This window comes from Tetrao urogallus (genome assembly GCF_951394365.1).
Source record: "Tetrao urogallus genome assembly, chromosome: 1".
Lineage (NCBI taxonomy): Eukaryota > Metazoa > Chordata > Aves > Galliformes > Phasianidae > Tetrao > Tetrao urogallus.
In genome coordinates this window covers 89,390,226-89,401,723 of record NC_136813.1, presented here as the reverse complement: position 1 = coordinate 89,401,723, position 11,498 = coordinate 89,390,226, and the positions used below count along the sequence as shown (strand labels likewise).

Sequence of the window (11,498 nt, the reverse complement as noted above, 5' to 3'; positions counted from 1 at the left end):
GCCTACTAGTTTGAGGATTTATGTGAGACAGAACAAAGAAATCTTCCCCCACTGCTTTATAACAGAAAAGCCTACAGTACCCCCCCCAGAAAGAACCCAAAGTTTGTCATATTAGGTCTCAAAATGTCATTTTCTGCCTATCCTTCGTTCCCAGAGATCTGGGAACACACTCATGATATCTTTCAACCTGCAGCATTAAAAATAAGGATGAAATTTCCTTTATTTTTTTCAGAGCAAACTTACTTTGGAATTTCTCCTACTACAACTGCTGCTGTTGCCACCAAAGCTGTGACCTGCTGTTTCCACAGTAAATGTTTCCCTTGCATATGCCTACTTGCAACCCTTGAAAACCCGCAGCAGTTCAGCTTAAATGGGAAGGAGTATAATCCGGTCTTCTTGTTTGAATAATTTTTGGTTTGGGTTTCTTTATTTCTTCTTCCACATCATTTTCCTGGTCGCTCTCACATACGTGGACAACAACACTAGGGGTAGTATCAGTGGCAGCATGTAGCTCATACTTATCTCCTGAAAGTTAGAAAATTAACAAAACTAGTCAAGAAATTTTATAGACAGCTATGAAAGACATGCTAAAAAACAAAAAGGACTCATTCTTTAAATGTTATCTGTGTAAGTAAAACATTGATAACAAAAAGTCTGATGCCACAGAGCATTCGATGGTGCAGACAAGTATATTACTAACTGCCATATTTACCTCCCAGAAGTGTTTAAGGTCTGTTTTCAAAGCAACAGCACTCAGCTGCTCTCTTAAAAAGAGAGTGCATATATATATATATATATATATATATATATATATATATATATGTATGTATTATATAAAGAGTAACTATAAGAAAATATCTCTGTACAGGCTTTCAAGAAAGTGTTCTATATGAGCTGTCTTGAGATTAATTTGAGTGTTTACTGTTTTGTGTTGTGCTTTTTTGTTGTTTGTTTTTACTGTAAAGCACACAAAGCATCCACTGTATCATGCAGACAGCTTTTCTCAGTGCTGACAAAACCACAGAATCCTCCTTACTCCCAAAATCTTTTACACTTAATGAGGCTGAATGCACTTCCGCCCACCTCTCACAGAGATGCTCTGATACTGTTCTGGCATTCTGTGAAGCAGGAGCTAGACAGCAGGCATCATATGAGGTGAAACACTGAGATATAATACAACCAACGTGTAGATGTGCTGTGATATAAATTTGGTTGACTGCTGATTTGAAATTTGTTTTTGCTACAAGATAAATAATTGTATCCAAACAGATGTTAAACAGGTTTAATCTTAAGGTTAGACCAGAGAAAGAGCAAACTATTTCTTTCCTCCATTTCCCTCATCAGCTCCCCTTATTCATTTTTTTCTTGTTACTTTAGGCTCATTACCTCTCAAGTGGGGAATACAATTTTAAGACTATTTTAGTGATCAGTTGTTTGAGAGAACTAATATAAGCTGCAGCCTGTGCTGTGCCAAGGCTCTAAAGTGGTCTCTGCTCTGTTTTCTGGAGGACTGCAGGAGGGAGAAGTGGCAAGAAGAGCAATTCCATAGAGAAGAAGAGGTAGAGCCTTAAAAGGCTCAACATTCACAATATATGTGAAAAACCTCATGGGAGAAAGGGATCACAGATCTGCCAGTGAGCTTACTGTAATGCATCTTAATAACATAACTTGCAGGGGAAAAAACAACCAGTATTTTTTTTAATAGATTAGCAAACTTTTAAATATTTAAGACATATATATTTCTTCCTGGTATTGCCAAAACTTAAAAGGAAAGCAGCAAGCTGCAAGCAAGCTCTGAACGTTAATAAGATCAGCAAGCTGTAGTGCTATTTATTTATTCCAAGCGCTTCATCAAAAACAACTTTTATTCCCATGAGCGCTGTCTTATGGGATTTCTGTTTCAAAAACAGATTTTGTGAGAATAAAATTTAGGATGTCAGAGCTACTCTTGATGGATGGTTTCAAATAACCATATAACAAATAACAAAGGCTCACACGCGTTGTGTATATGCTTCTGGATAACCAAATGATTTTTGGCAGTATTTTATACCCTTACTTCTAACTGTGATATTTCTCCTATAAAACATTCTTGCCACTATAATTCATTTACTATTTAAAATATGGTACTTATTAAAGAACGGCAATAATCCATCCCAGTTTTTACCCCAGTATAAACATAGATATCTGTCTCTCCACAGACTGCAAGGGTATGAACTTTCAGAGTTCAGAAAAATTCCCTTGTGGTCTGAGTCACATTACTTTCATTAGGAACTGCGGATTTCACCTGCATGCAGTCAAGCTACTACACAAACAAGCTACGACTGCAAGGTTGGTGCATGAGGAGCTACAAGTTCTTTCCCCTCCTCTTCCTCTCCTTCCTACTGATGTAATAAGGTGTGCTCCCTAAGCAGGCAAACATAGAAAGAATACTGCAGTAAAGTGATACTATAAACTATAGCAGTATCAAAGATACAATGCAAACTAACTATAGCCAATTGCTCCCTCTCCTAAACCCAAGAGGACAGCTGTGAACAGGTCAAATCAGATTTGTATGTTTTTGGAAATAAAATTTCTACCAACTCTCATTCAGTAGCTTGTTTTAACTGAGATATAAATGGACATCAAGGAATGTGATCATATTAATCCTTGAACTACTCTCAAAATGATTTAGTTTAGCAGAATGTTATATATAACTCATGACTACTTGGTTTAAAATATGGGTACCTATCTGTGATGCTATGTATTTTTAATAAATGGATGCATTAACATCCTACACAGTTGAAATGAAAAGCAACTAATGAGACAGCACTAGAAATAAATGGTAGTAAACAATGTTAATTTTAACATCTCCTCTGATTTGCACAGGGAAAGGTAGAAAGGAAGCATTTTTCTTTCCAGGGGAAAGCAACCTTAAAGCTTCCAATAAATAAATGAACTGCAGCAGATGAAAATACCGAGGAGTTGGGAGTGGCGGAAACTTCTTCCTCTTAAATCCAGAAGAAAATTAGTGCCTCAAACTACCATAATATTCAGACAGCAGTATGTGTAGGAGAGAAACTATCTCAGAATGCAAACAAAGGTAATTCAAACGCAGGGCTATACAACTGTTAACTATTTTACTGTCCTCATCTTTCCTATCCTATCCCTGCAGAAGGTGTGCAACTACCCAGCTTCCTCTATGTTTAGGAAGTTGCTTCTTGATTCTTGTTTGATGAACAAGCTAATATATTGCTGAAGCGACATTCCTGCTGTTTGTAAATCTCAAAACACCATATTGTTGAGGCCCAGGCCCTTCAAATGATCCTGTGGAGTTACAGTGTGTGTAAGAAGTTCATAGCTTCCTTTTTCAGATATTACCAATGTGATTGCTACGCAGTAATTCATTTAGAAAAAATCTAGACATTCATTTCAAAACGCACATATTTGTGCTTCTAACGCTTCTTACCTGGTCCTAACTTGGAAATAGCATATAAAAGGTCATAGTTAATCACAGGGGTAGCATCTTCCACTTGCTTCCAACCAACAGGTGGAGAGGCAGGAGGTGAAATCAAGAACTGTTTGTCTGGATTTGGTGGTGCCAAATGTGAGCTTCCAATGTGTAAAGTCTGAAAAAAAAGTGATAAAAGACCAGAGCTATTCTACTGTCATCAATGAATTCATTATTAATGAGGAATTTTAAGGTTTGGGTTAGATGTTATGCTGTAACAGGCACTCAAGGTGGCAGCACGTAACAATAGTATTGAAGAGAGCTATATGAAAGACCCAGTATACAAAGTACAGACAAGTCATCACATCCATTTACTCTGATGGAACATGCAATGAAGTGTGCACATCTGCATCTTCTCATTATGAAGTTTTACAAAACTTTCACCAGAAAGTATTTGCCCTTAAAATACTGAAGTAGGAGGAAGCTGGATATGGGCTTTAAAGGCAAATGGCGTTGAAACTTATTACCACAAGGGAGAGTGGTGAGAATTCTAGAAGGTATATAAATAAACTGGCTCCTTCAGGATTGTCCCTAGGGACATCTGAAACAGACACACACAGGTTAATTTTCCCATTAAATTTACGGAGGAAAATACATAGCAGCTACCAAAAAGCACCCAGATTACCACATCTTAAGCAGCAGATGCTAGCTAGTCCTAGAGCTGCACTGAAGGCAATCTTGAAGTACAAACAATCTGCAGTAGTGAGAGCCAGATCAACAGGTAGGAGTCCTCAGCATGTGCTTCTACACTTCAGATTCCCTTACAAACTATTTGAGCATCTTATTGTGTGTGTACTGCTGTCAAATACACTCGGCTTCCCCCACCCAGTGCAGTTCTATCTTTGACTATGTTGATTACTATCATCTACTCTCTTTCCCCAAGGGTATCAAACCAACAAAGAGACATAAGTGCAAAGTATGCTACATATAGCTTGGGAATAACCTAATCAAACCAAAAATTAAGTGTTCGTTAACATGTACTGGAGACCTGTGCAAGCTTATCACTATTTAGCTATGCTTTGGTACACTGCAATGGTAATCACAAAAAGACATACCTGAGCAAAATACAGTTTTATTTCCTTTCCAAGGAACTCTGTCTTGTGCAGCTGGACTCTGGCATCTGCCGCAGATAAAGGGTTACTGAAATTTATTCGTACTCTTTTGAAGCTCTTAAAATACTGAAAGGTGATATCTCTGTCATATGTTCTAAACAGCGATTCAAATTTGGCCTGAAACGAAAGGACCAAGAAGAGTCAACATGCAACACTGTGCACTTCTCTGAAGAAACACAGACATAAACTGTAACTGCTAGAAGGAACACACCAGCGCTCTTGAAGATTAATATCATTGTTATAGCTTAGGTTTCTTTTTCTTATTATCTATTTATTATTAATTTTTCTAACCTATCACTTTCTGTACTAGCTTTTCCATTCCTTATTTAAAAATAGCTTATTATTAGTAAGTGTCTTATTTAGCAGTATAATAGAAACAGTGGTATTGTTAAGGTGTTGAAAAGAAATGCTTGCCTTACAAAATTAATATTGAAACGCCTGGAAAAGAGTCTGCCAAGCACATCTTTGTCTAAGTGTGCAATTCTCAAGGAAAGCAGTACAAGACTTTTAACAGAAAAAAAGGAAAAAATCCTATTTGCACACTAAATGTAATTTTCTTCAGTGACTCAGCACACATAATAAAGGTCACGAACATCGCCTTTTATAACAGCTGTTGCTTTCATTTAGGAAAATGAACGTTAAGAAAATATATTATTACTGAATACAGATTTAATAGCCTCTTCTATTTCTGGAGCTCAATTCTAAAGAAGCTCCTAACTACATCTCCTAAAAAGACCTAAGCACTAACCACAGAGCTTCTGAAGGTCCTCTGACACATTCTGAGTTTTGACTGCGTTCTAAGTATAGGAGTCAAACCAAAATCTCATACCTTTACAGAACTGCAGCTGACAGGATGTTGCTATCCTAACTGCATGAAAAGGCTAAAGATGACCAACAGCTGGTCTTGTCCTTGTTGCACTGGATGCCTGTGCTCCTAGGGCACCTGTGCAAATGTGACTTAGATTATTTTACTTTTTAAATAAAGAATTTATTTATTTGAGGATGCCAAGTCAAAGGAGGAAGAAGCATAGAACATTCTGAAGCTGGCATACTCTTGCAAAGTGTTTGTGGCTCACATTAGGACACAATCAGTTACAGTGGTGGAGATGGATTGAGCATGCTGGTATTTCTGGTATTTTCTCTTCATAAAAGCTTGCTGAAAGTTGAACATGAAGCTAAAATATGCAAATATATAGAACTGCACTACCTTTTTTTTTTTTTTTTTTTTTTTTTTTTTTTTCTCTTTTTCCCCTTTCTTTTTCTGTTTTTATTTTGAATTAGTAGGAAAAGCAACAGATTACATAAGAGGGCAGTGATTACTTCAAAAATTTCATTTTCCTTTCCAAACAGTTCTGTTCCACAAACTCATCACAGCTACATACATAAACACCATATTCCAAAGATATATTAAAACTAGAGCTGTCCTACTTCTTGTTGAGCCATATTTAAGATCCTTCAAAATGAGATCTGATTACAAGATCCTTTGTAGAGAAAGCCTCTGTGAGTTAGCTTCCTGTACTGGAAAGACAGCTAGAAGGAACCATGAAAACTAGCTCTGCATTTCTAAAGCCTTACTCATGTGTTACTTAGAAAAAAAAGAAAAAACAAGTTACAAAGAAACAACTTCAACACATTCAATATTCAAACTCAGAGAGAACCAGCAAGAGTTGTGCAAAATCTTGTTTCTTAAAGTGTGGGGATTCTATAGGTCATAAATATCATACCAGCAGTAGGACACTGAACAAAATGTTATTTTTGTCCTTGAGGTATCTTAGCAGTCAACAATTCTCTGTATCAGGACTGTATTACATTATATTCATTCTAACCAGTGAAATACAGATCCAAGAGAAGTTCTTAACAATTCTAACATTATTGAGAGATACAGTGCCAAACAAAAAAGAACACATGAGAAAGTGTGGAATGTACTGTAAGTTACAAGAACTTTACTACCAAGATCGTAATCCAAGCACTGCTGCAAGCACATGAAAGTGAAGAATACACTATTCAGACAAGAAACGTCTGGAGTTCAACTTCTGATCTTTTTCAAAACCACACAGCTTAAGATCTAATAATTTCCAGAGCGAGATTCATTCGTATCAAAGCATACCAGAGCACCAATGTGACATTTTCTTGTTAAGTAAAAAAACCCAAAAGCTTTCAAGGTAAGCTGTATTCTAACCAGTTACGAAACAGGACCTACAGACTTTAGCATTGTGGTAGTCTATATAAGTAAAGCAAAAGAGAAAGCATACCCTTGTTTCTGCTTGATTGAAGACATCGCTATCTGCTACACAGGCAATCAGAGAACTAAAACTGTAGTTAAAATTCCTAAAATGCATTTTGTGCTTTGCTAAAGCGATCCTTGCTGTTCAGCAGAAACCAATTACTTTTAAGGAAGCTGTTGGTTCTGCAGGCAGCGTTTATAAGGGAAACAAGTCCAGCCCCTCTGAAGGAAAAAAAAAAAAAAAAAAAAAAAAAAAAAAAAAAAAGGAGAGGTTTCAGAGCATCCTGTATGTGACAGCGAATTCCTGAACAAAGTCCTGCATGCTTTGAGGCAGTCAGGAACAAAATGTAAGCTTCTACTGGAAAGAGGTGACGTCAGCACATTAGTCAGCTTCCCTATGCTAATTACCAGCGCTCGGGAGGATGGAAAAAGCAGCTGAGGTTTGCACAGCAGCTGCTTTATCAAGCCTCTTGCAGCATAGTTTCCACTGGTAGTAATTCCATTCAGCACTCAGACAACATGCTCTTCATTGGAATGGGACAACCCATCTTAAGATGGAAAATGTTACTGCTAAAGGACCAAAGTCTAGAGTAATAGGCTGTAATTAGCCAGGAGGAAAATTTCAAGACTTTGGAATGGAAAACAAATCCCTCAGGTCAGTAGCTTTTAGTAAATTTTGGAAAAAATACACAGACTGAAACTTAGAGATTAGGAGGGGTTCATTTGGGAACATATTTTTTCCCCTTTACAGTGAGAATTCATTTTGAAGCTTTCTCCATTGCAACTAGGTGGATTAGTTTCCATTCCCACTTCAATAAAAACTCAGTCTGAGCCCCATAAAGTGATGTTGATTTTTTTTTAAAACCAAAGCTTCATCAGAAATCTACTGACAGGGTTTTAAAAGACAACCTGAGCTACATCACAGCAGTGATGAGCTATGAAACTGAAGTTCCTGAACATCTTCTGGTTGAACAATTTGCATCCTGGCTTCAGAATGTTTCACAAGAAGTAGCAAGAACAACTTAGAAAACGTCATTATAATTCTGAACTAATTCATTACATTTAAACATTTAAGCTTTTACAAACCGTTTGGAACCCTCCCACATAGATTTAGGTCAAAATTTGTAAGAAAGTCAAATTTTAAGTGCGTTTAATTCATTTGACTATAAAATGAGGTTATCACAGAATCATATATTTTCATAAAATACTTGCAAAAAATAAGCAGTTGTCAATTTTAGACCTTATTTCATACATATTTAATAATGCATAATTATTCACACAAATAGCCTTCTTGACATGCTCAAGCTTTACTTACTTGCTTGAAGCTAAAGACTGTTACTGTGCCATAGGCCAAAACCCCTGTTTAGAGGTCAAATTATCTGCTACTGTATATAAACTGGCATATAAACTACCTTAGTGTGAAAGGTGGTGGGCTTCCTTAGAAGCCCATAGTTTAAAATAAGCTCAGCTCCAGAAAGTGGTGTCAGGAAGAACAATGCAACAACTAACATAAGTGCCATCAGGGAGATTAAACTCAAATCCTAGAATAGATAACAAGGATCCTGAGCTCCTAATGTACTGGCTGCCTGACACATAGAAAGAGGGGAAGAATAAACAACTCTTCCCCAAAGCTCACTAGAAGATGGGATGCAAAGTCTAACATGCAACCCAACCATTCTGAGATTTGGATGTGGCACACGTACAGTGAAAACTGGTTTGAGTTCCCAAGATCACCACCTGTACTCAGAAATGCATGTATGTAAGGATTCGTAAGAAGCCATCATACCAAGATGTGAACTACCTGAGGTAACGCAGAAAATCATGCAGAGCATTTCTTGAATCCTGCCCTTGCCCTGGAATTAGGTCATTAAGTGTCCTAAAGACTTTGCAAGTGGAAGCACCGAGCATGACTCCATAGACCAGTGGTCCAGGTGCTCAACTGGAAAAGATGGCCATGAATCATTTGGGCATACAAGGAAACTGAAAATAGGCTTTCCACATCCTGAGGTGAATGCTGTTGCTACTGATAAGTAAATAAAGGTCCCCATGTAACCTGATGAGGAGTCAGAGTCACTTGACATACTCTGAGGCTATCTAGGTGAGTGTATTTTGTGGGTGGTGGGTAGAAAGGATGTTGCTTTTAAAGAGCCTCACTGGACTGACATATGATGCAGTTTTCAAGCTTCAAGCTGCTCAACAGAAGCAAACCTCCAGGAAACTCACTGCAGACCTTTATAGCAAAGAGTGTGAAACCTTCCTAGCAGTTCAGTGGTTAAAGTTCTTTAGAAGTCTTATCGTGGACTCAGCTTAAAGTAGCACAGGTAGATTCTAGGTACATACATCTCTTTGTAATTCCAGATTTACATTTGAAGAATTAAAAAAAAAAACAAAAACAAAAACAAACCCACAAGCAGACTGCTACATCTAAGATCAACTACATGCTACTGAAGACAAGGCACAAGCAAAACAACTTTACAAGTCTTCCTAAAGCCATTTTATCAAATCTAACCTCATAATTTAAAACAGGACTATAGCACTAAGTTGCGTGTCCACTAGAAGCCAAGAGTCAAAGTTACAAAACAACCATTACAAAAGCCTGACTGTGTTGCAATCTTCTGTGTTGCTCACGTTCTTTAACATTTGCTAACCCCACATATTAATAAATTACCTGGAACAAGAACACTGCAAGACTATCAGTGCTTGGGGATTTATGGCTCTGATGCTTCCAGAGTAGTATTTTTTTCTTCCTTGTACTTCAGAGAGCTTGCTACTTTGTCTTCTCTGAGATTCCCTACTGACCTCATGACTATAACACAGGAAAGAGAACAAGGGTAAGATCGCCTGCCTAAAGATATATGCCTTCATTCAAGTAACAAATGAAATATTCAATACTGGTGCAACTGAATGCCGCTGTACTCAATGATGAGAAATGAAATGAGTCAGATTCAGGTGAAGTGGCAGCACAGCTGGCTTCACAGTTAACCTTTCCATTGAACGGTACAGATTTTGGAGCTTAATTCTTCAAATTTGAGCTCTGTTTCTAAAAACTGCAGAGGAGAAACTCACTGAAATATTCCTTAATCTCAATAGCTCCTGACAGATGCTCCATTAATAGCACATTCCAGGCAGAGAAATTTGACAGTTTGTTTTTGGGTTAGTTTTCCGGGGGAAAGGAAAAACAATGATTGAATGTCATAATTAGTTCTATAATTTAACCTCCACTTGCAATGAAGTAGGTAAGGCATGACAAAGGAGGAAATGAGACCAAAGAAACAGAAAAAAGGCAAGTCACAAAAATGACTGGTTGCCACTGATATGTACATCAAAACCAACAATCCAAGAAAGAAAATTAAAATGAAAAGAAATATACAGGTAGCTCTGTAAGTGAAGAAAACAACCACCTTACAGGCTATACGTCAGAATGTAGACCACGCTTTTCCCTCATCACTGGCACATTTCTTCAATTACCCTTGGCGGTTGCTCCTTTTGGAGTCCCTGAACTCCCACTATATATACACTTGCTGATCCGCTGCTATCAACATACAGTTTCTATTCCTGACTTCATGTTAATTATCTTGCCTTCACCCTTATTTAGGGCAGGGATAAACATCCTGAAGTTACTTAGGATGAATAACCATACTTGCTGATTTCATCTTCCTAGTAGTTGGGAAAGGAGAACGATGGGCAGACAGTAAACAACAAACTTCCTATACAAGAGGAGTCTAGGGTCAGAAGCTATTCAAGAGACCTAGCCTATACTGTTCTGCCAATGAAGGAATAGGAAAGCCATATAACTCTGTGCAACAGAATGTGAAAAGCTGATAAACATTCCTTTCTAGAACTTAGCAGCAATCTAAAGCTTGGCTTGAACATAAATTCAGGTAAAAAGGAGAGATCTCCAGAAATTCGACCCACTGAAACTACCAGTGAGCATGTGTCCTCAACAATGCATTTTTCCAACCCTGTCTAAGCATGCTCTCAAACTAACAGAGCAGTCAGGAGATGCTAACATTCTCAGTTGTCAGAAAACCTCCATTTCCCTGCCCTTTCAAGATTAAGGATTCGAGAAATAGGTTGTTATTCTGGGAAAGCTTTTTGTGTTGTTCACTTGATCTTTTGTTACAGTTTTGCTTGGAAAATTACTTGATGAGCAAGAGCACAGATGAGCACAGTGTCAGCTGGCCCACCCAAAAAGCCAGTAGTGAGAGTAGTGAGTTAATCCACTTGTCTTAAGACATCTGTACCATTCTTAGTCTCATTGTGCTATCCAAAAATAACAGGAAAAAAAATATAAATCTGCCAACCCTACTTCCCCCTAAACAAAAAATTTTCCACACGTGAAGACTGAAAGGAAAACTGCATGATTTCTTTTTGCAGGTCCAACAGGATTTATTATCAAGTAAGAACAACTGGCAGATCGATCATGTTTGTCTATAATCCTCCCCAAAATCCTTACTTGAGGCCGAATGCTGGAGACTGACAACCTTGATGTCTAATTCAGAACACTAAAATGGCAGCACACCTACTTACATAATCAGGCACTAACCCAGTCCTTGACACAGCTGTACAAGGCAAATCCAGATCAGAAACAAAGGTAACGTGCAAGAAAGGCAGGGAAAAGGAGGGAGTTAGAATTATCATACAACCAATTACAGACAGTTTCTTCTGCTTTGTG

General features: G+C 37.7%; 1 protein-coding gene across 2 annotated transcripts in view; it reads right to left on the bottom strand.

The window, feature by feature from the left end:
• Nucleotides 1–361: 361 nt before the first annotated feature.
• The window catches only part of RCAN1 (regulator of calcineurin 1), a gene marked incomplete at both ends in the record, with an annotated part of 38,641 nt that continues 27,504 nt past the window's right edge, over nt 362–11,498 (bottom strand). Inside the window, 4 exons of one of the 2 annotated variants that reach the window (XM_079549359.1) lie at nt 362–525; nt 3,446–3,605; nt 4,543–4,716; nt 6,852–6,938. In XM_079549359.1, coding sequence (XP_079405485.1) covers nt 362–525; nt 3,446–3,605; nt 4,543–4,716; nt 6,852–6,938 — 585 coding nt within the window. Of the gene's footprint in view, nt 526–3,445; nt 3,606–4,542; nt 4,717–6,851; nt 6,939–11,498 lie in introns of those variants that run through there. The other variant, XM_079549360.1, reaches the window with a different exon arrangement.